This window comes from Mandrillus leucophaeus, unplaced genomic scaffold (assembly GCF_000951045.1).
Source record: "Mandrillus leucophaeus isolate KB7577 unplaced genomic scaffold, Mleu.le_1.0 Scaffold632, whole genome shotgun sequence".
NCBI lineage: Eukaryota > Metazoa > Chordata > Mammalia > Primates > Cercopithecidae > Mandrillus > Mandrillus leucophaeus.
Genome location: NW_012106831.1, coordinates 783,083 through 807,827, shown reverse-complemented (window position 1 = coordinate 807,827; position 24,745 = coordinate 783,083). Strand labels below are relative to the sequence as shown.

Below are 24,745 nucleotides of genomic sequence, written 5' to 3'. Positions count from 1 at the left end.
TATATATTTCTCTAGACAGATGAAGCCCACTAAGCATAAAGCATTCTCTGGTAGCATTTTGGATGGAAATGTTTTTAGCAGATCCTCTGATGCCCTGTGACCCATCTGCTTGGGTCACTGTGATTTCAAACACAGCTGTGGGGACAGTGCAGCGCAAGTGCATGCCCACCTTGTGGGTAGTAGACCCTCTGGTCCAGCACACACTGCCCATCTTTCTGCACCAAGGCTTTCTCCAACACTGAAGCAAGATCCTACCCAGCCATGCAGGCACAGCACCCAGGGGCAACCTGCAACCGAGGCAAGGCAGGAGCCAGCAGATCCACAGGACAATTCTGGATGCTGTTCTGCAGGCTTCTCAGGAGGTGCCGGTGGAGTTCAGCCCCCTTTGCCCCCAAGTCAACTTCAATAATGTTAATATATCCTTAAAGGCTTTCTTCCTGCTCTGTTTCATTCTTTCCACTCTCCCCCCTGCTTTTTGGGGTCACCTCCAAAAAACCATACCTGAACCTAAATCCTTGTCTCAGGCTCTGCTCAGGAAAACCCAAGATAAGTCTTTCTAAACTGTATCACACACTACCTGCTTCCCGAAGCAGAAAATAGGAAATATGATTTTGCCTCTTTTGATGCTGCCATGTCTAAAAATCTGTGATTCAATAATTACAAATATCAGTGACTGTCTTTTGTTATGGTGTTTAGCAGTTACAAAGGAGTAAAGGGTATTGTGCCTGAGAAGGCTCTGCTTTTAAGGGTCGTCTTGCCATCTGTCACATCTTGGGCACTTATTCCTCAACCCCTAGTCCTCTGATTTACAGCTTAGTCACTGCTCTGAGCCAGGAAATGGTATCCAAGTTTGCTAAAACTGTGTCTGGAACTAAAAGAGGATGAGCATGAGCTAAAGTACATGAGCTTAGGCCAGGTGTGGTGGCTCACCCCTGTAATCCCAGCACTTTGGGAGGCTGAGGCGGGTGGATCACCTGAGGTCAGGAGTTCAAGACCAGCCTGACCAACAAGGTGAAACCTTGTCTCTACTAAAAATACAGAAATTAGCTGGGTGTGGTGGCACATGCCTGTAATCTCAGCTACTTGGGAGGCTGAGACGGGAATCGCTTGAATCTGGGAGGCAGTGAGCCGAGATTGCGCCACTGCACTCCAGCCTGGGTGACAGAGCAAGACTCACTCTCTAAATAAATAAATAAATAAGTACATGAGCTTAAAGGGGAAGTGGTGTAATGTAGAATTTAAGCACATATAGGTTCTGAAGTTAGACATATCTGTACCAAAAACTGGCTCAACCACTTATTAGCCGAGTCTGTTTCCTCATTTAAAAATCAAGTTATACACTTAAAATATATACAATTAAAAAAAAAAGTAACAAATTGGGATGTCATAAAAAAATGACAGAGCAGGGAACTCCAAAAGTCCATTCTGCCACTAAAGCCAGGAAAAAACTGGTAAAAGTGTCAGAATCAACCTTTTTGGAACTCTGGAAACTAACTCTGGAAACTAACTGTTTGCAACAAACAGAAGAATGCTTAATTTAAAAAACAAAAACCAGGGCCAGGTGCATGTAATCCCAGCACTTTGGGAGTCATGCCTGTAATCCCAGCACTTTGGGGAGGCCAAGGCAGGAGGATCCCTTGAGCCCAGCAGTTTAAGACCAGCCTGGGCAACATGGTGCAACCTTGTCTAAAAACAAAACAAAACCAGCTGAATCTTGCTAAGAGAACTTTCTGGTGTTTTAACCTACCCTGGTCCCATCACCCGCTCTCCAGCTTGGTGGTGACCTTGAACAACAGTCCACACTCCCAGTACTGGTGTACAGATACAGTACTGGATACCAGTACCTGATGGGGCAGGACAAACTTATTCTCAAAAAATTGTGGTTGTTTGTTTTGACCTGCCTGTCAGCTCCCTGGAGGACCACCTCAAAGGGCCTGCTTTCATCTCAACTAACTAGGAACTACCCAGTGCTGAGGGGGTTACATGAAGGGTGTTTATCAAAAACATTTCAAGGTAAAATATATTAGTCTCTGCTGCCTAGGGCAAAGGATAACAGCTGGGGCACCCAACACACTAACCAAAAAGACTGGGAGGAAAAGCTGGGAAATGAGAAGCTGTGGGAAATAAGAGCTTTGAATAGCTCTGACAAGTTCCTGGAATTTAGAAGGTCACATGCATGTCTAAGGCTGGGCACATGCTCAGAAAAGACATGAGAAGGCCACATGTGGCTCACCTTCAGGCTCTAGTCAAGCAGGAAGTGAAGGCTAAGGTAGAGTTGTAACCACCTGACCATGTTGAAGACATGCTCCAATATACATTCTAGCTCCTGAACCAACCTCCCGCTACCCCTTCTTACCTGTGCCTGTGATAAGTGTAACAAAGTTTTCCAGTCCCTTTCCTTGGCCAAATTTCCTTTCTGCCAGGGCAGCACAGTTGCCATCATTGTCTACCCACACGGGGAGATGCAAAGTGTCAGAAAGGGGGGTCCTAAGGTCCACAGAGTTCCACTCTTGGATCAGTTTGGTAGAATGCAGCACAATTCCTTCCCGAGGATTTACACGGCCACCTGTGGAAATGCCTGCGCTCCACCATGAACACAAGGAAAATAATGCTGATGAGCAATCTCAGGAAAGTGTGCTGACTTTCTTGGCTTAGAACACAGATTCATTCACCGCAGATCTCCTAAGACAAACATTACCAAGGACTGCAAGGAAATATTAGACAGTTGTGAATTAAAGCCATAGCGCCTTGAAGATTTCTAGAACCATCAGTGCTTCTCTCCTAATGCTTGTTGGTGTTCCAGGAAGTCCCCATGCTTGGGGCCCACAGACAGCACCTAGAGCCATCTGTGCACAGGGCAGACACTGACTTAATGCTCAGGCATGCATCACAACTTAGTAACTTTTGTACATTAAAATGAGCATTTCTTGGATTTATAATGTACAATCTTACCTACTCCCAAAATTCTGCAGTTCAGTTTTACAGCTTCTGCTGCAGCTTCCACACACATCTGTAGGATTAAATTAATCCTCTCTTCATAGGTTTTAGGATTGAACTGAGTATACTTCTTAACTATTTCACCCTAAAAGAGAAAACAAGTTCTGTCTCACTGGTCTTAGCTAAGCAGCGTATTGTGAGTGTTGTGATCTTTTTCATGATAAATCAGATACTGCTATAGGATGACCCCGCAGTCTTAGATGACTGCTTGGGGAAGGAGCCACTGCCTGGCCTGGGCCAGCCCTGGGATAAGCTCAAGTAGTTCCTGTAATCTGTCCTAATATGGGGCTGTTGAAGCAATGAAAACTCCACAGCCAGCAAGATGGGCCCCTCTTTTTTCTTTTTTTGAGATGGCTTCTCACTCTGTTGCCCAGGCTGGTGTGCAATGGTGCGATCTCGGCTCACTGCAACCTCCACCTCCCAGGTTCAGGTGATTCTCCTTCCTCAGCTTCTCAAGTAGCTGGGATTACAGGCGCCTGTCACCACGCCCGGCTAATTTTTGTATTTTTAATAGAGATGGGGTTTCACCATGTTGCCCAGGCTGGTCTCAAACTCGTGACCTCAAGCAATCCGCCTGCCTTGGCCTCCCAAAGTGCTGGGATTACAGGCGTGAGCCACTGCCCCCAGCTGGGCCCCTCTCTTAAGCTTAAGTTCAATGTTGGCTAATTTGAGCCTAGTTCATTAAAAGACCATATTTTACTCTTTCAGGTTGACAGAATTTTCTTGCTTACTGAGGTGACTGGGCACAGTGGCTCATGCCTGTAATCCCGGCACTTTGAGAGGCCAAGGTGGGAGAATTGCTTGAGCCCAGGAGTTTAAAACCAGCCTGGGAGATACTGTGAGACCTCATCTCTACAAAAAAATTAGCCAGGCATGTTGGCATATGCCTATAGTCCCAACTACTTGGGAGGCTGAGCTGGGAGGATTTCTTGAGCCTGGGAAGTTGAGGCTGCAGTGTGCTGAGATCACGCCACTGCACTCCAGCCTGGGCAACAGAGTGAGACCCTTTCTCAAAAAAAAAAAAAAAAATACTGAGGCAACTAAGTAGCTGAGCTTTAATCATCTCCTGTAATTGAATTCAGTGATGGTCTGGATACTCTGTTTCCTTAGGGTAAATTTCCATCCTGGTTGGCAGAAATACCACATTGTTTAAATTACTGTATGGCCAGGTGTGGTGGCTCATGGCTGTAATCCCAGCACTTTGAGAGGCCGTGGCAGGTAGATCACTTAGACCTCAGGAGTTCAAGACCAGCCTGGGAAGTAAGAGGAAACCCCATCTCTATAAAAAATACAAAAATTAGCCAGGCATAGTGGCTCACACCTGTAGTCCCAGTTACTTGGGAAGCTGAGGCTGGAGAATCACTTGAACCCAGGAAGCGGAGGATGCAGTGAGCCAAGATTGCGCCACTGCACTTCAGTCTGGGCGACAGAGTGAAACCCTGTCTCAAAAAACATAAAATAAATTACTGTGCTTTTTGATATGTTTGAATACCAAACAGTGATAGTCCCTCCTGATTATTTGTCTTTATATATTTTCTTTACACAACTGACTTTTGTACTTTTAATGATAAACTTCGAGAAATTCCACTGTGATTTACAATAATTTTACTAAATGTAAAAAAAAATACCATTGAAATGTTTACTAGAATTATGTTGATCTTATAAATCCAATTTGGAAAACTCTGACATCTTAAAAATAATCAGCACTTCTATCCAGGGCATTTTTTTCAAGGCTTTATGTCTTACAGTAAAGTTTTAGAATTTTCTTTATATAGATCACATCGTTTCTGGCTTCAGTTATTCTTAGGAGTTTTTGTTGTTGTTCTGAATAAGATCTCTCTTTCCATTTATATTATATTGGTATTAGTGGATTTTAATATATCAAATACAGGGTTAGAGCTGTCACTAGGATTGTCATTAAAAATAAATGTAGGCCAGCCACGGTCGCTCATACCTGTAATCCCAGCACTTTGGGAGGTCAAGGCTGGAGGATCCCTTGAGCCCAGGAGTTCAAGAGCAGCCTGAGCAACATAGTGAACCACTGTATCTACAAAAAACAGGCATGCTGGCATAAGCCTGTAGTCCCATCTACTCAGGAAGCTGAAGCATGAACATCGCTTGAGCCTGGGAGACAGAGGTTGCAGTGAGCCGAGATTGCACCACTGCACTCCAACGTGGGCGACAGTGCAAGACTCTGTCTCAAAAAATAAAAATACATCTAGAGCCGGGCACAGTTAATGTGCACCGGCATGTGCCTGTAGTCCTAGCTATTATACTTGGGAGGCTGAAGCAGAAGATCATTTAAGCCCAGGACCTTCAGTCCAGTCTGGGAAACATAGGAAAACCTTGTCTCTAAAAAAATTTTTTTTTTTTTAATTAAGAGAAGAAAAAATCTAGAGTAGTGCTTCTAAATCTTCACTGTGCATCAGAATCACCTGGACAGCTTTTAACGAAGAGCAATGCCTGGCCTTCATCCCCAGAGACTCTAATTTAACCAGTCTGGGGTGGGAGCCAAGCATTTTTTTGTCTATTAATAATGTTTTTTGTTTTACCCTGTCAATAATCTCCATTTTTGCTATTCCTTCCTTTATTCCCTTCATAACTTCCACAATTATGTTTGATAATGCTGCAGAAAACACCTTTCTTTTCTTCTTGATTTCAACAGGAATGCCTCTAGAATTTTACCATTGAAAAAGATAATTGGCCTTTCATATGGAATAAATCATCTTTCTGTTAAGAAACTATTCTTCTATTAGTTTTTGTTTTTTGAGATGGAGTCTCACTCTGTTGCCCAGGCTGGAGTGCAGTGGAGCGATCTTGGCTCACTGCAATCTCCGCCTCCCGGGTTCAAGCGATTCTCCTGCCTCAGCCTCCCAAGTAGCTGGGATTACAGGTGGCTGCCACCATGCCTGGCTAATTTTTTTTTTACTTTTATTTTTAGTAGAAACGGGGTTTCACCATGTTGTCCAGGCTGGTCTTGAACTCCTGACCTTAAGTGATCGACCTGCCTAGACTTCCCAAAGTGCTGGGATTACAGGTGCGAGCCACTGCATCCAGCCTTCTATTAGTTTTTAAAAGAGTATTTATAAGGGAGGCCTCTTGGCTTTTCTTGAGAAAATTATGTTTTGTTTTGCTTTCCTTATTTGACCTAATGGTATTAATAAATTTCCTACAACTTTACATTAAAATCTTTGCTGTATCTCATCGTCTCTGGACGCTTTATACACTTACACTATTTCAAACAAAGAGTTTTCTGGTAGGTTTATTCTAAGTCATTAGAGATCACTTTAACATGATCAGTTTGTTATTTTTATGAATGTTCTCTCACCTATCAACATTGGGTGATGGTTTGGTTGATAGATTGAAGGTATGCTGTACTCAATAAAGAGCAGAACTGTAAAAATGCAAAATGGAAAATCCACACAACTGATGACATTCTAGAGAAGAGGCAGCTCCCTTCACTATTTGCTGATACTCCTCACCTGGGCAGTGAGTGATCAGCATACTCCACACTCCAAGCTGTTACCAAGTATAGAATTTCAGATCTTCTGGGTGGCAAAAGCCTGATCTGATGCCTAAAGGGGTCTTCCTACTGTCAAGTCTACTGTCTTGGATTCCCAAAGAAGTTACTTCTTTGAAATGTTAATGATCAGTAAAATAGTGAGACAAACATTGTAAAGGATCCACAAGTCAATACTATGAGCAAATGATTGCAAGTTCTTGTGTATGTTTCTAGTCTTACCTTCCAACTATATATACTTAAAAAAAAATCAATCACTTATATGGGATATAAAGTTAGGAGTTTAGGAGTTATTTTACCTTCATGCTGACTATTGCAACTCGGAGGTTTGTCCCGCCGAGATCAACGGCCAAGGCACTTAGAGTTTCAAGAATATGGTCAATATCTTGAGAGATATTCTCCTTCACAGGAGGAAAGCAGAATTTCTTTTGCAGTGGCTCTTGAAGATCGATAGATTTGAGAAACTTCAAAATCCTTGGAACAGCATTTCCATCCCCATATATCTTTGAACTGCAATATACAAAAAGTCAATTAAATTAAATGCTTCTGCCATATATGTTAAATGGTAGTAAGGGCATAATATAGTGGAATCTGAGACTTCAGGTAAAAATAATTCATGCTTCTTCCTAAAATGACATCTTCCTGCCATGCACAGTGGCTCACACATATAATCCCAGCACTTTGGGAGGCTGAGGCAGGAAGATTGCTTGAGCCCAAGAGTTTGAGACCAGTCTGGCATAGAGATGGCAACTCTGTCTCTACAAAAAAATACTTTAAAAAATCATGTTTAAAGAAATAAATAGGCTGGGTACCGTGGCTCACGCCTGTAATCCCTGCACTTTGGGAGGTCGAGGCAGGCGGATCACCTGAGGTCAGGAGTTCAAGATCAGCCTGGCCAACACGGTGAAACCCCATCTCTACTAAAAAGCACAAAAATTAGCCAGGTGTGGTGGGTGCCTGTAATCCCAGCTACTCAGGAGGTTGAGGCAGGAGAATTGCTTGAACCCGGAAGGCAGAGGTTGCAGTGAGCCGAGATTGCGCCACTGCACTCCAGCCTGGGTGACAGAGCGAGACTCTGTCTTAAAAAAAAAAAAACACACAACAAAAAAGAAAATAACATCTCCACAATATATACATACTTCAGAACATCATGTTGTACACAATAAATATATACCATTTTATCTGTCAATTTAAAAACTGTAAATCATAATTATACAGGACTAAAATTTTTTTATATAATAATATCTAGATCACTTCAGCAACATTGTAACTAAGTGCCTGTCTTTTTTTGCCTTTTTAGTTTTTATCTTTGTATTTCTGAGAAAACAAAATTATTTTCAGAAAGAAACATTCAAATACAGGGAAATCCCATCAATTTGAAACAGAAAGGAGGGTGGTCAAAATTAATTAAAAAGCTGAACTAGACTTTTTTAAAAAATCAGTTACATTATTTTCTAATACTTATAGAAAGTCAAATAAGGTTAAATAAGTGTAGCAAAAGTGTTGTATTAATTAAGAGAAACAAATAAGGCTAGGCGCAGTGGCTTACGCCTGTAATCCTAGCACTTTGGGAGGCCAAGGCAGGCGTATCACCTGAGGTCAGGAGTTTGAGACCAGCCTGGCCAACATGGTGAAACCCCATCTCTACTGAAAATACAAAAATTAGCCGGGTGTGGTGGTGCGCACCTGTAATCCCAGCTACTCAAGAGCCTGAGACAGGAGGATTGCTTGAACCCAGGAGACGGAGGTTGCAGTGAGCTGAGATTGCACCACTGCACTCTAGCCTGGGCAACAGCAAGACTCCATCTCAAAAAAAAAAAAAAAGAAAGAAAGAAAACATATATTTTACATTGGAACCTTTAGTACAGTAATAACAGGTATGATATTAGCAATCTCTGTCTCCCCAGCAACTAGGGGCCTGTAGGCATAAGAAGGAAAGCTCTGTTAGGATGATTAAACAGTGATTGTAGCTCTAAAATGGTACTGAAGGTAGCTCCCCTTTTAATCACTCAACAAAAAATGTTTTATACTCACCAAGGGTACTGTTTACCAAACTGAAGGTGCAGTGCTTGCAATATTTTGTCTTGGGTGTCAGCATCCCGGACATGAAGAACATTCTCCCCTAGGTAAAACCAGTGACACATTACAAGGATTTGGAAGTGGGAATATTCAAATAATAAAGAAATTATCAGTGTACTATGCTCATAATTAGACCTGAAATCCAGCTGACTGAGTCTTCTTTTGTTAGGGAAAAATCAACTTTTCTACTTTATACCTTTTAAAGTACTCTTGGCAAGATTTCAGTACATCAAGGGCACTAGGGTCCTTCATTCCCAAAGAGAACAAATCAAGTTTTTGTTTATTAAAATAAATAAGGTGGACTAACCTGGCATCCACTTACCATTTGCCTAGTCATCTATGAGATCCACTCTCTTTCAACCTGCCCTGCCTTCCATCTACTCAGCCAGCGGTTCACTCAGCTAGTCAGGCAGTCACTTTCCCTCCAGACATTTCCTGACCAATATGAGGGAGTAAATCTAGCGAAAATGGCCACGCTGTTCAATGGGTTTGGCTAAGAAGAGACGAGTGAACGAGTAACAGCTGGAGAGAGGTGTGGGGTCAAGAAAGAAGTTGTTTCGTGTTGTTTGTTTTTAAGATGCGAGAGGCTTAGGCATGTTTAAATGATGAGGAGGTTAAATAAAGAGGAGAAAAGATGACTCATGGATAGGTCCCTGAGAAGGCAGTAGTAGGGACTGAAAACACAGGTAGAAGGATGGGCAGTGGACAGGCAGGAGAGACACCCACACCCACACCCACGCCCACACCCTGCTATAAAGGAGGTAAGAAGGAAAGGATGGATGGGCATGTACATTTATATAAGTTTATTTAAGTGTAGTGGCAAAAAGTACAGAGACCATGTTGGCATATGGTTCAATTATCCTTTCACTTTTTTTTGTTTGTTTTTTTGAGACAGAGTCTTGCTCTGTTGCCCAGGCTGAAGTGCAGTGGCACAATCTCAGCTCACTGCAACCTCTACCTCCTGGGTTCAAGTGATTCTCCTGTCTCAGCCTCCTGAGTAGCTGGGATTGCAGGCGTGTACCACCACACTTGGCTAATTTTTGTATTTTTAGAGACAGTGTTTCACCATGTTAGCCAGGCCGGCTTGAACTCCCGACCTCAAGTGATCCACCTGCCTTGGCCTCCCAAAGTGCTAGGATTACAGGCATGAGCCACTGCACATGGCCCTCCTTTCACATCTTAAATGAACTCAGCAGTATCCACCACCCCTTCCTTAAAACATTTTATTTTGCAGGCTTTATGGATAGCACACTCTTCTCGTTTCCCTGCAGCCTCACTGGTGTTCCTCTTTAGTCTTCCTTGCTGGCCCTTACCTCTTCATCAGAACTCTAAAGATTGAAGGGCTCCAGAGGTTGGTCCTGGGCTCCATTCTCTGCCTTTTTTTTTTTTTTTTTTGAGATGGAGTCTTGCTCTGTCACCCAGGCTGGAGTGCAGTAGCATGATCATAGCTCACTGTAACCTCAAACTTCTGGGCTCAAGTGATCCTCCCGCCTCAGCCTCCTGAGTAGCTCAGACCACGGGCGCATGATACCAGGTCCACCTAATTTTTAAATTTTTTTGTCGAGATAAAATATCACTATCTTTACTCAAGCTAGGGTCGAACTCCCAGCCTGAAGCAATCCTGCCACCTCGGCCTCCCAAAGCACTGGGATTATAGGCGTTGAGCCACCGCACTCGGCCTGGGTTTTAAATACTGTCTATGGCTGGTGCCATTATCCTCAATATCTTTTCTTCATAATAATAACAGAATTTTTAGCCGGGCATCTGATCCCCAGCCAAAGATTATATTCTGGCTGGTCCAAGTACAGTGGTGTTTACAACTAATTGATCACAACCAGTTCCTTCTCCCCCTGCACTGCTTCACTTAACTAGCCTAAAAAAGAGAAAGAAAGAAGGAAAGAAAAAAAAAAAAAAAACAGACTGGGCACAATGGCTCACATCCATAATTCCAGGACTTTGTGAGGCCAAGGTAGGAAGGATCACTTGAGACTGGGAGTTTGAGACAAGCCTGGGCAACAAAGCAAGACCCTGTCTCTACAAAACATTTTGTAAAAACATTAGCCAGGCATGGCTGGGGAGGCTAAAGTGAGAGGATAACTTGAGCCCAGGAATTCAAGGTTATGATGAGCTATGACTGCACCACTGCACTCCAGTCTGAGCAACAGAACAATATCATCTCAGACAAAAAAAAAAAAAAGACTATATTCTTCAGCTTGCCTTGCAGCCAGATGTGGCCATATGACTAAGTTCTGATGGATGTGAGAAGAAAGATTTGCAACTTTCAGGTCTTGCCTTTAAAGGGAAAGGCATCTTCTCTTTTCCTTCTTCCAAAGGCTAAAACAGAGACTTGCAAGCAATAGCTAGAGCAACCACTAAGAAAATAGATGGGGGCTAAGTCTGATGATTGTGGAGCTGCCATCCACTGAGAAAGAAAGAACATCTAACTTATTTCAGCCACTATTATTTAGGGTCTCTGTTACAGCAGCCAAACTGACAACCAATTATATACATCATCTCTATACCAATGACTCTCAAATTTCTATCTCCAACTCTAACTCTTTCTGGAACTATCTAGCTGTTTACTAGCCATGTCTGCTTTGATATCTAATAGGCATCTCAAACTTCACATAGCTATAAGAGAACTCTTAATTCAATCCCTCCCCAAATCTGTTCCTCCCTCAGTGTCCCCATATCACTGCCCAATCAGAAATCTAGGCTGTAATGGAAAAGGGTGTATCATTAAAGGAAAAAGAACTGAACTAGAACCAAGGATATTAGTTCTAGCTCTGCTCTTTCTCCAGTTCCTCATAATTGCCACCTTTCTGTTATATTTAGATCTTCTTCCCTTCTCATTCCCAGCGTATCACTGCCCAATCAGAAATCTAGGCTTCCTTTTGATTCCTTTCACCTCCACATCCAAGCATCGGCAAGTACTATAACAAAACCCAAATCTAACTTTTTTCCATCTCTAATATTTCATCAAAGTCACTATCATCTCTCATCTGAGCAACTGAATCAGCCCCCTTACTGGTCTCCCTGCTCTTATTCTTGCCCCCCCTCGACATTCCATTCTCCATATTAGCAACCAGAGTGATCTTTCCAAAATGCAAGTCATGTCATGTCATTCCCTCCCATCACACTTAGAAAAAATTCCAAATGATTTACCTTGGCTTACATGCATCTGCTTCCTTCTCTAACATAATCTGTATCACTCTGCCTCTTGCTCACTACTCTGTAGCCACACTGGCGCTTCCATTTCTCAAATACACCAAGTTGACCTCCTGGCCCTCACACTGGTTGTTCCCACTGCCTCTCCCTGATCCTCACATAGCTGACTCCTTATCATTCAGATTTCAGCTTAGGTGTCACCTCCTTAAAGAGGCCTTCCTTTAACCAGTCTAATGGAGTCCATCATATACCTTGTGTTACAGCAGGCACAGCATATAGAATTGCTGACATTTTTCTTATTTCTTTTGTGTTTGTCTATCATCTGTCTCCTCTCCCACTAGAATGTAAGTTGCATGAGAGCTCAGCCCTTCTTGGTCTAGTTTATTGCCAAATCCCAGTGCCTAGTACATTGTAGGTGCTTACTAAACATTTTCTAAGTGATTGAATTGAGGAATTTGAAAGAATTTCCATCTCATGGCTTCCATTTTCTCTATGAAGTGGGGAGTAAAGTAATATGCTGGGATGAGAAGGGAAGATCTAAATATAACAGAAAGGTGGCAGTTATGAAGAATTGGAGAGAGAGCAGAGCTAGAACTAATCTCCTTGGTTCTAGTCTAGTTCTTTTTCCTTTAATGATACACACTTTTCCATTAAATACCACTGCGTGTAAACAGGATTAGAACTTGAACTAATGTTAATAACAGGACCTAGCTCAGTTAGCAAATTCATTAATAATAATCCTACTTATACTTAAGGGGCACTTTACTTAGAACTACCATACTATAAATTACTGACTGAAGGAATTCTGTATTAGGCCCAGAAAATAAAAGCCTAGCATTCATATATTCATGAAACATTCAACCATATTCTCTCTTAAACACAGCCATGAAAGATCATAATTAAGAACCACTTAATGCTAACTGATATTACAAAGACAATAAAATGTAAGTAGAATGGGCCGGGTGTGGTGGCTCATGCCTGTAATCCCAGCACTTTGGGAGGCCGAGGTGGGTGGATCATGAGGTCAGGAGATCAAGACCATCCTGGCTAACATGGTGAAACCCCATCTCTACTAAAAATACAAAAAAAATTAGCCGGGCATGGTGGTGGGTGCCTGTAGTCCCAGCTACTCGGGAGGCTGAGGCAGGAGAATGGTGTCAACCTGGGAGGCGGAGCTTGCAGTGAGCTGAGATCACGCCACTGCACTCCAGCCTGGGTGACAGAGCCAGACTCTGTCTCAAAAAAAAAAAAATGTAAGTAGAGATCTAAAATCTAAAATATTTGGTAATCACTGTGTGCTATTTATTGACTATAGATTTTAGGCTTCAACTGGTTATTAACCTCATTCACTCGTTCACAAAATATATGCTCAGCACTAATATATGCATACCTTATAATAACTCACGCGTGTATAAAGCCTAGTCAGTTGAAGTATGAGCAAAGGTAAATACCTGTTTCTCTTCCAATCTGACGTGTTCCCAGGTTGATCACAGGTGTCCCAAAAGCTCCAACTTCTCGAACCCCACAGCTGCTGTTCCCAATCATACAACCAGCATGGGCAACCAACTGTATAAACTGGTCAAATGGGACGTGTTTAACTGCACGAAAATTGGGATGATGCTCAATGCCCTTCTTCCGCATCACTCGAACCATCTCTTTGCTCCCTATGAAAATGAAAAGAACCAATTGGTAAGTGGTTTGTGAGATAAACTATTTTCATCGGCAAGTGTAGCCCACATAAAGAAATCTCCCTACAAAAACCTCACATCAGTTATTAGGGAAATAGTAATTTTAACTACTGACTTTTTCATGAATTATGGGTATCTAAAATGTCCTCTGCTTCGCTCATCTAGGAACTCAGAAAGCAGCAGTTGGGACTTTTCAAACAGAACTAGGCAAAGCAAATAACTTTTATCAATGCCCTAGTAAAAACCTTTACCTTAAACAACAATTAAGAGGCTAAAGACAGGCCAACGGCCTGTATCTCTTAACCTCAAAGTTCCCAAACAGAACCCTCTCAGGCTCCCCATACCACACTGATCAGAGACCCTCTGCCCAGCCACACTCACCTTTACACTAACAAGAACTCAGTGGGATAGCACTCCCGTTTATGTGGACTACACTCCAATTAAATACAAATAGATTCTGACACTGTGGCTTATATTTTAACTGCATGACTTAATAGAAACTTAAAGATACATGAAGGGAAGGCAATATTTAATGTCCCTCTACTTGCCTCTCAACTGACCCTCTCCTAACTACCCCATACCTAGGGAGGAAAACTGCTAACCTGATTGGTTAGAAGGCAGAAGTCTGACCACACCATGCTCACCAGTGGGCAGGTGCCACTCATTTAACCAAAGCTGTGCATGCTCGGTTCTCAATCTTTTTGACTTTCACTGTGTGGCAAGGTAGGTAAATGGACTCAGGGTCTAACTCTGGAGAAGGCCTGGCCATTTCTCTCTGTATACAGTCTTGCCAGCACGTCATCTGTAATTATTGTACAGGTTGAGCATCCCTTATTCGACATGGTTGGGACCAGAAATATTTTGGGTTTCAAGTTTTTTTGGATTTTGAAATATTTGTCATTCTGTAATACTTACCAGATCAGCATCCCTAATCTGAAAATCCAAAATCCAATTGCTCCAGTTGCTTCCTTTGAGCATCATGTTGGTGCTCAAAAAGTTTGAGAGTTTGGAGCATTTCAGATTTCAGCTTTTTGGCTTAGGGATACTCAAACTATAGTACATGGCACACCAGAAGGCACCACTACTATTCCAAGATTCAGGTTTCAATTCACTTGAAAGCTCCTCTTTGGCTTAAGGCCTCAATAATCCATTTTCTAGAGGGAGTCCTGTACTGGGGAACTGGGCACTAAGCCAGATAATGATAAAGTGATGCCTTGATTCTTATTTTCCTATTGTTCCCTGGGTATGTCGTATTAAAAACCCTGTGGAGGGTAGAGGCAAGTGGCAGGCATGACTTAGATATACCTGGGACCCTTTACTTTCATAGAAAAGCCCTCTAATTCTAAAGTATGTACAGTCAGGAAAGTGCATTATAAACAGAATATATCATTGACAATGAATGTTGAACCAGAGAGACACATAGTTACATTACAAATATTTATACAAAATTTAAAGGATCAGAAAAGAAAAAATATTAATGTTTTTGAAATATGGATACATTACCTGGAAAAAATCTGGGTTGGGTATTCTTAAATTTTTTTCCACTAATATCCTACTTTGTTCTCCCTAACACAAAAGATTATTCAAGGGAATACTAAGACAGAGGTTCTTTCAGAGTAAGTTGGTGATATCTTGACGTTGCAGAGAAAGGGTTCTGCCTCCTTTACCAAAAAAGAAGCCTAAGAACTCAGCAATGAGTGGTGTCAGCTAATGATAATCAGTATTTGGAAATTCTTCAGTATTAAGCTGTGTTCTGGCATTTCTCATATCTCACACCCCCATTTACTCGCCTAAGGTCTCAGCAGTAACAAAATCTATGGTACCATCCACCAGTAAGCAAGTGATCAACCAGGGCAGGCTTGAGGATGAACTGGTTGGGACTGGCTGGGGACTCCAGATTGAAACTGCTTCAGCTCAAGATTACTTTAAGGTATAGCTGACATAAATAAGAAAGAAAGCAAGAAAAAATATTAGTGGCTATTTTGCTGTGGACAATGGAATCACTACTTTTCTAGAGCTTCTCTTTCACGTCAACTTTTTTTTTTGAGATGGAGTCTCGCTCTGTCACTGAGACTAGAGTGCAGTGGCGCAGTCCCAGCTCACTGCAACCTCCACCTTCCAGGTTCAAGTGATTCTCCTGCCTCAGTCTCCTGAATAGCTGGGACTACAGGTGCCCACCACTGTGCCTGGCTAATTATTGTATTTTTAGTAGAGACAGGGTTTCACTATCTTGGCCAGGCTGGTGTCGAACTCCTGACCTCAAGTGATCTGCCTGCCTCGGCCTCCCAAAGTGCTTGGATTACAGGCATGAGCCACCGTGCCCGGCCATCTTTCACTTCAACTCCTAAGATTTATGTCTCTTGGCTACTGCGGTTGCTTAACTGGTAGAAACTGGAGGGAAAATGTTAGTACTAAACATGAGACTAAAGTAGACAGTAGACAGACTATTTTTATTATTAAGTTTCTACTGGACTTGGCAAAAACATTACAAACTTTTTGAGTTATAGCAAAATTGGTAATCCTTTGAAAATGGGAATGCATTTCAGAATAGAGTGCCCTTCAATGATAAGATGAGCAAGATAGGAAGGCAGTTAAAAGAAGTAATAGAAACATAAAATTGGAAAAAGTAGGTGGCATAATTTCATTTTCAAGTTCAATTACCTGCATCAATATTTGGAAACAGAACTAGGGTCCGCTTGTTAAATGAGATAAGTGCATCCAATGTTAATTCAAACATTTTTATGGAATGCTTAATGTCAGTGGTCACAGGGTGCTGTAGTGCAACAATGTAATCTTTAGATTTTACATCATCACCTGTTTAAAGAAAACCAAACCACATTGCTTCATTAGTTAAGAATCTTAAAAGAGAAAGAAGCAAATTCTGAAAGCAAGATTCTAAGTCTGCGCTTTTAAAAATTCTAAGATAGAAACAATTTGTCAAATTGTGAGCAGGGCATCCAAATTAGAGTCAAATGATAAGAACTTACAGCAACAAATCCAAGGATTCAGCAAACTTAACATTTTACAAAGACATGGTGCCACAAACATAACTTTAAATAGCAGGCGCTAGAAATTCACTGTTTTAAAATCCAAACTATTCCAAAGCACTGGAAAAATGTGACTCTTCCCAACGTCTAACTGATGTTTTTAGTGAGTATTCAGCAATATCAATGAATAATAATGTTACAGATCATGGCATTTTGAGGCTGAACAAGCATTAAACATATTTCCTAGAATGCACAGGAGCTTCCCTATACCATCACCTACCAGATTCAAGTGGCAAATGTTTCTAACTCTGTTAAAGGACTAGGAGAGTTTCACTCATCCCTAGGCTGGGATCCCAAGGACAGTTCCTCAGCATAAATTTAAAATGTAAAAAGTTTAGATTGACAGTGCTATGTCAAACAATGCAAGATATTTATCAATAGGGCCTATATTATCCCATAAAACTGAAAGTGAGCTCCACTCACTTTTTTAAAATTAATTTTTCCATAAGTTATTGGGGTACAGGTGGTAATTGGTTACATGAGTAAGTTATTTGGTAGTGATTTGTGAGATTTTGGTGCACCCATCACCTGAGGAGTATACACTGCACCATTATTTGTAGTCTTCTATCCCTCGCCCCCTCCCACTCTTCCCTCCAAGTCCCCAAAGTCCACTGTATCATTCTTAGGCCTTTGCGTCCTCGTAGCTTAGCTTCCACATATCAGTAAGAACATACAATGTTTGGTTTTCCATTCCTGAGTTACTTCACTTAGAATAATAGTCTCCAGTCTCATCCAGGTCACTGCAAATGCTGTTAATTCATTCCTTTTTTATGGCTGCATAGTATTCCATCATATATATATACCACAGTTTCTTTATCTGCTCGTTGATTAACGGGCATTTGGGTTGGTTCCATGACTTTGCAGTTGTGAATTGTGCTGCTATAAACATGCATGTGCAAGTATCTTTTTCAAATAATGACTTCTTTTCCTCTGTGTAGATACCCAGTAGTGGGGTTGCTGGATCAAATGGTGGTTCTACTTTTAGTTCTTTAAGGAATCTCCACACTGTTTTCCATAGTGGCTGTACTAATTTACATTTCCACCAGCAGTGTAAAAGTGTTCCCTGTTCACCACATCCACACCAGCATCTACTGTTTTTTTATTTTTTGATTATAGCCATTCTTGCAGGAGTAAGGTGGTATCGCATTATGGTTTTGATTTGCATTTCCCTGATCATTAGTGATGTTTAGCATTTTTTCATATGTTTGTTGGCCATTTGTATATCTTCTTTTGAGAATTGTCTATTCATGTCCTTAGCCCACTTTTTGATGGGATTGTTTTTTTCTTACTGATTTGAGTTCATTGTAGATTCTGGATATTAGTCCTTTGTCAGATGTATAGATTATGAAGATTTTCTCCCACTCTGTGGTTGTCTGTTTATTCTGCTGTTCCTTTTGCCGTGCAAAAGCTCTTTAGTTTAATTAGGTCCCAGCTATTTATCTTTGTTTTGATCATATTTGCTTTTGGGTTCTTGGTCATGAAATCCTTGCCTAAGCCAACGTCTAGAAGGGTTTTTCCCATGTAATCTTCTAGAATTTTTATAGTTTCAGGTATTAGATTTAAGTCCTTAATCCATCTTGAGTTGATTTTTGTATAAGGTGAGAGATGAGGATCCAGTTTCATTCTTCTACATGTGGCTAGCAAATTATCCCAGCACCACTTGTTGGAAAAGGTCTCCTTTCCTCACTTTATATTTTTGTTTGATTTGTCAAAGATCAGTTGGCTGTAAGTACTTGGGTTTATTTCTGGGTTCTCTATTCTGTTCCATGGGTCTATATGCCTATTTTTCTACCAGTAACATGCTGTTTTGGTGACTATGGCCTTATAGTATAGTTTGAAATCAGGTAGTGTGATGCCTCCAGATTTGTTCTTTTTGCTTAGTCTTGCTTTGGCTATAAGGGCTCTTTTTTGGTTCCATGTGAATTTTAGAATTATTTTTTCTAATTCTGTGAAGAATAATGGTGGTATTTTGATGGGGATTGCATTGAATCTGTAGATTGCTTTTGGCAGTATGGTCATTCTTGCAATATCAACTCTACCCATCCATGAGCATGGGATGTGTTTCCATTTGTTCATGTTGTCTATTATTTCTTTCTTCTCTTCTCTTTTCTTTTTTGAGATGTTGTCTCACTCGTGTTGCCCAGGCTGGAGTACAATGGTGTGATCTCGGCTCACTGCAACCTCCACCTTCCAGGTTCAAGTGATTCTCCTGCCTCGGCCTCCCAAGTAGCTGGGACTACAGGTATACACCACCACACCCAGCTAATTTTTGTATTTTTAGTAGAGTCGGGGTTTCACCACGTTCGCCAGGCTGGTCTCAAACTCGTGACCTCAAATGATCCGCCCGCCTCAGCCTCCCAAAAGTGCTGGGATTACAGGTTGCACCCAGCCTATGATTTCTTTCAGCAGTGTTTTGTAATTTTCCTTGTAGAAGTCTTCTGACTCCTTGGTTAGGTATATTCCTAAGCATTTTATTTTATTTTATTTTATTTTGCAGCTATTGTAATAGGGGTTGAATTCTTGGTTTGATTCTCTGCTTGGTTGCTGCTGGTGTATAGAAGAGCTACTGATTTGTGTACATTAATCTTGTATCCGGAAACTTTGCTGAATTCTTTTATAAGTTCTAGAAGCTTTCTGGAGGTGTCCTTAGGGTTTTCAAGGTAAACAATCATATTGTCAGCAAAGAGGGACAGTTTGACTTCCTCTTTACTGATCTGGATGCCCTTTCCTTCTCTTGTCTGATTGCTCTGGCTAAGACTTCCAGTACTATGTTGAAGAGGAGTGGTGACAGTGGGCATCCTTGTCTCGTTCCAATTATCAGAGGGAATACTTTCAACTTTTCCCCATTCAGTATTATGTTGGCTGTGGGTTTTATTACATTAAGGTATGTCCCTTGTATGCCAATTTTGCTGAGAGTTTTAATCATAAAGAGATGCTGGATTTTGTCGAATGCTTTTTCTGCATCTATTGAAATGATCATGTGATTTTTAATTCTGTTTATGTGGTGCGTCACATTTACTGACTTGTATACATTAAACCATCCCTGCATCCCTGGTATGAAACCCACTTGATCATGATGGATTATCTTTTTGATACGTTGTTGGATTTGGTTAGCTAGTATTTTTGTTAAGGACTTTAGCATCTATGTTCATCAAGGATATCAGCCTGTAGTTTTTTTTGTTATGTCCTTTCCTGGTTTTGGTATTAGGGTAATGGGGGCTTTACAGAATAAATTAGGGAGGGTTCCTTCTTCCTCTATCTTGTGGAATAGTGTCAAAAGGATTGGTACCAATTCTTTTTTGAATGTCTGGTAGAATTCTGCTGTGAATGCATCTGGTCATGGAATTTTTTTGTTGGTAATTTTTAAATTACCATTTCCATCTTGCTACTTGTTACTAATCTGTTCAGGGTATCTAATTCTTCCTGATTTAAGCTAGTAGGGTTGTATTTTTCCAGGAATTTGTTCACCTCTTCTAGGTTTTCTAGTTCATGTGCGTAAAGGTGTTCACAGTAGCCCTGAATGATCTTTTGTATTTCAGTGGTGTCAGTTGTAGTATCTCCTGTTTCATTTCTTAGTGAGGTTATTTGGATTTTCTCCCTTCTTTTCTTGGTTAATCTTGCCAATGGTCTAACAGTTTTATTTATCTTTTCAAAGAAACAGCTTTTTGTTTCATTTACTTTCTTTTTGTTTGTTTTTTGAGACAGAGTCTCAGTCTGTCGCCCAGGCTGGAGTGCAGTGGCACGATCTCGGCTCACTACAGCCTCTGCCTCCTGGGTTCAAGCAATTCTCCTGCCTCAGCCTCCTGAGTAGCTGGGACTACAGGCCTGTGCCACCATGGCCAGCTAATTTTTGTATTTTTTAGTAGAGACGAGGTTTCACCATGTTGGCCAGGATGGTCTCGATCTCCTGACCTCGTGATCTGCCCGCCTCAGCCTCTGAAAGTGCTGGGATTTTTTTTTTTTCTTTTTTTTTGAGACGGAGTCTCGCTCTGCCGCCCAGGCTGGAGTGCAGTGGCCGGATCTCAGCTCACTGCAAGCTCCGCCTCCCAGGTTTACGCCATTCTCCTGCCTCAGCCTCCCGAGTAGCTGGTACTACAGGCGCCCGCCACCTCGCCCGGCTAGTTTTTTTCTATTTTTTTTAGTAGAGACAGGATTTCACCGTGTTAGCCAGGATGGTCTCGATCTCCTGACCTCGTGATCCGCCCGTCTCGGCCTCTCAAAGTGCTGGGATTACAGGCTTGAGCCACCGCTGGGTTGGGTGCCCGGCCAACCAAAGTACTGGGATTACAGGCGTGAGCCACTGTGCCCAGCAGCAGTTTCTTTATGAAAGAAGGATGGCAAAGTGGCAAAAACTAGAAGTCTTTTTAGACCAGGGAAAAGTAAAACGCAAGACAATAAGCCAGAACAACTCATCCCTGGCAATAATACATTTCATACAAAGTTTGCACCTGCTTCTCCACCTGCACTTCTGATATTATTACCGGTCTGTCTTTGTATCTATCCATAATTCAGCAGCCTCAGCCCTTTCATAAATCCTCTCCATAAAGGCATTTTGTTTTCTGTTGTAATGTCCTATATTTACTGTGATATACCTTTCATTGTTAGGAATTTAACATGCTTTTTTAACTTTGCTAATTTTAAAATTAAGATTGTAATACATGAACATTCTGGTTACAAAGCTGCAATGTTATATACTGCCTACCCAACCCTATCTTCTTATAAGCAGAGTGATAACATGAGAAGTTCCACATCAAGGTTGGGTGCAGTGGCTCACGCCTGTAATCCCAGCAGTTTGGAGGGCCAAAGGGGGTGGATCACCTGAGGTCAGGAGTTCGAGACCAGCCTAGCCAACATTGTTAAGCCTCATCTCTATTAAAAATACAAAAATTAGCCGGGCGTGGTGGTATGCACCTGTAGTCCCAGCTACTCAGGAGGCTGAGGCAAGAGTATTGCTTGAACCCGGGAGGCAGAGGTTGCAGTGAGCCAAGACTGTGCTAATGCACTCCAGCCTAGGTGACAGAGCTCCAGTCTTGGCAACAGAGCAAGACTCTGTCTCAAAAAAAAAAAAAAGAAGTTGCACATCAAGAAGCAGGCACAGATTTTATACAGAATGTATTACTGCCCAGTGGTAGATGGCTCTGCCTCATTGTCTTGAGTTTTCTTTTTCACTGGTTTAAAGATTTAAACAAACAAACAAAAATGCAGTTTTAGCTATTCTGTTGTCCTTCTTTTCATAAAGAACTGCTTAAATTGTCCCAAATAGGACCTTAAGCCCTATAAGTACAATTCAATTTTGCTACATTCTGCTTTCTAATGGTTATTTGCTGGGTTTTGTTTTGTTTTGAGATGGAGTCTCACTCTGTTGCCAGATTGGAGTGCAGTGGCGCGATCTCGGCTCACTGCAACCTCTGCCTCCCGGGTTCATGTGATTCTTCTGCCTCAGCCTCCCGAGTACCTGGGACTACAGGCGTGCGCCATCAGGCTCAGCTAATTTTTGTATTTTTAGTAGAGATGGGGTTTTACCATGTTGGCCAGGATGGTCTCAATCTCTTGACCTCATGATCCACCTGCCTCGGCTCCCAGAGTGCTGGGATTACAGGCCTGAGCCACCGCGTCTGCCCTGGGTTGTATGCTTTTTTTTTTTTTTTGAGACCTAGTCTCGCTTCTTCACCCAGGCTGGAGTGCAGTGGTACAATCTTGGCTCACTGCAACCTCCCTGGGGTCAAGCAATCCTCCTGCCTCAGCCTCCCAAATAACTGGGAGTACAAGCACATGCCAGCGCGCCTGGCTAATTTTTGTATTTTTAGTAGAAATGGGGTTTCACCATGTTGGCCAGGCTGGTCTCCAACTCCTGACCTCAAGTGATCCACCTGCCTGAGCCTCCCAAAGTGCTGAGATCACAGGTGTGAGCCACTGCACCCGGCCAAAACTAGTGTTTTGTTTTTTTGAGACAGGGTCTTATTCTGTCACCGAGGCTGGAGTGCAGTGGCACAATCATGGCTGACTACAGTCTTGACCTCCCAGACTCAAGTAATCCTCCCACCTCAGCCTCCAGAGTAGCTGGGACTACAGGCATACACCATCATACCCGGCTGATTTTTGTATTTTTTGTAGAGACAGAGTTTCACCACATTGCCCAGGCTGTTCTCAAACTCCTAGGCTCAAGTGATCTGCCCACTTTGGCCTCTCAAAGTACTGGGATTATAGGCATGTGCTACCACATCTGACACATTATTATTTTCTATTCATTATAAGTTTTTCAGTAATACAAGTTTTCCAGAATACATATGGAACTAATGGTATAATTAGAACAGAATCCAAGAGTGTTCCATTGGAAACATACAAAAAGGACTGAAGAGACAGAAGGTTGTTCCACCAGCATTATCTAGATGATCCCTTCATAACTACAAATCTGTCCAAGGATAAGAAATGTTTAGAATGGGCCAGGTGCAGTGGCTTATGCCTATAAACCCAGCAGTTTGGGAGGCTAAGGCAGGAGGATTGCTTGAGCCCAGGAATTCATGACCAGCCTGCGCAAAATAGTGAGACCCCATCTCTACAAAAAAAATTTAAAAATTAACTGGGCATGGTGGCACATGCCTGTAGTCCCAGCTACTCAGGAGGCTGAGATGGTAGGATCACTTGAGCCCAGGAGGACAAGACTGCACCACTGCACTCCAGACTGAACAACAGAAATATGTAGAATGGTTTATGTTATATAGCAGGAAAGCCCAATTCCTTTACTGATGTAACGTAATCTAGATTAAAAATATACAAAATCTCTTTGCTTATTCAATTTTCTTTTTCTTTCTGTTTGTTATTGTTTTTTGTTTTGTTTTGTTTTGTTTGAGACAGGGTCTTACTCTGTCACCCAGGCTAGAGTGCAGCAGTGTAATCACAGGTCACTATAGCCACAACTGCTCAGGCTCAAGTGATCCTCCCATCCCAACCTCCCAAGTAACTAGGACTACATGCATGCACCACCACACCCAGCTAATTTTCTTATTTTTTGTAGAGACAGGGTCTTGCTATGTTGTCCAGGCTGGCCTTGTAACTCCTAGGCTCCAGCAATACTCCCACCTCAGCCTCCCAAAGTGCTGGGATTACAAGGTGAGCCACCATACCTGACCCAACCAAATCAATTTTCTGCTCATTAATTTTATAATTCAATAGATCTGCCTCTTAGAAATGAAAGGTCCTAAATAGATTATTAGTCCTAATTTGTCCCCTAGGTAGTACTCTTACTATAAATTAACTAACCGACATTCTGTTTGTAAACTTGTTTTTTTTTTTTTTTTTTTACCTCTTATTAGCAAAAGATAATTTCTAGGAAGCTAGAGCACTGAACATTAAAAAATGTTGGAACATAAGGCTTATTTACAAAGATACACTCTAATGCTACAACTATGACTTTTGCTTTTTGATAATAATCATCATAATCCCTTACATTAACAAGTACTTATGACACTGCTTCCAACATTCATAATCTCAACAATCCTATAAGAAAAGCATTAAAAATAAAAATGACCATTTTGCCAATGTAGTAAAAAAATTCAGAAAATCAGGCCAGGTGCGGTGGCTCACGCTTGTAATCCCAGCACTTTGGGAGGCTGTGGTAGGCGGATCACCTGAGGTCAGGAGTTCGAGACCAGCCTGGCCAACATGGCAAAACCCCATCTCTACTAAAAATATGAAATTACCCAGGCATGGTGGCATGTGTCAGTAATCCCAGCCACTCGGGAGGTTGAAGCAGGAGAATCGCTTGAACCTGGGAGGTGGAGGTTGCAGTGAGCCGAGATTGTGCTACTGCACTCCAGCCTGGATGACAGAGCAAGATTCTGTCTCAAAAAAAAAAAAAAATCAGAAAATCAAACATAAAAACACCCATAATCCCACACCAGAAATAAATATAATAAATGACTTGGTGTACATACTTCCTAACCATTCCATTATTACAATTTTTATTAAAATGGCATATTATGGCTGGGCACAGTGGCTCACACCTGTAATCCCAGCACTTTGGGAGGCCAAGGTGGGCAGATACTTGAGGTCAGGAGTTTGAAACCAGCCTGGTCAACGTGGTGAAATTAAAAATACAAAAATACAAAAATTAGCCAGTTGTGGTGGCATACGCTTGTAATCCCAGCTACTAGGGAGGCTGAGGCAGGAGCATCACTTGAACCCGGGAGGCAGAGGATAGAGTGAGCCTAGATCATGCCACTGCACTCTAGCCTGGACAACAGAGC

At 41.8% G+C, this 24,745-nt stretch overlaps 1 protein-coding gene across 5 annotated transcripts in view; it reads right to left on the bottom strand.

Moving 5' to 3' along the window:
- Positions 1-24,745, bottom strand: part of GNE (glucosamine (UDP-N-acetyl)-2-epimerase/N-acetylmannosamine kinase) — an 80,781-nt gene that overhangs the window by 5,663 nt on the left and 50,373 nt on the right. For 3 of the 5 annotated variants that reach the window (XM_012000604.1, XM_012000607.1, XM_012000606.1), the window contains 6 exons: positions 16,114-16,266; positions 13,216-13,428; positions 8,552-8,639; positions 6,817-7,027; positions 2,953-3,082; positions 2,357-2,578 (listed from right to left, as the gene is read on the bottom strand). In XM_012000604.1, the coding sequence (XP_011855994.1) occupies positions 2,357-2,578; positions 2,953-3,082; positions 6,817-7,027; positions 8,552-8,639; positions 13,216-13,428; positions 16,114-16,266 (1,017 nt within the window). The remainder of the gene's footprint in view (positions 1-2,356; positions 2,579-2,952; positions 3,083-6,816; positions 7,028-8,551; positions 8,640-13,215; positions 13,429-16,113; positions 16,267-24,745) is intronic. The other 2 variants (XM_012000608.1, XM_012000609.1) reach the window with 2 other exon arrangements.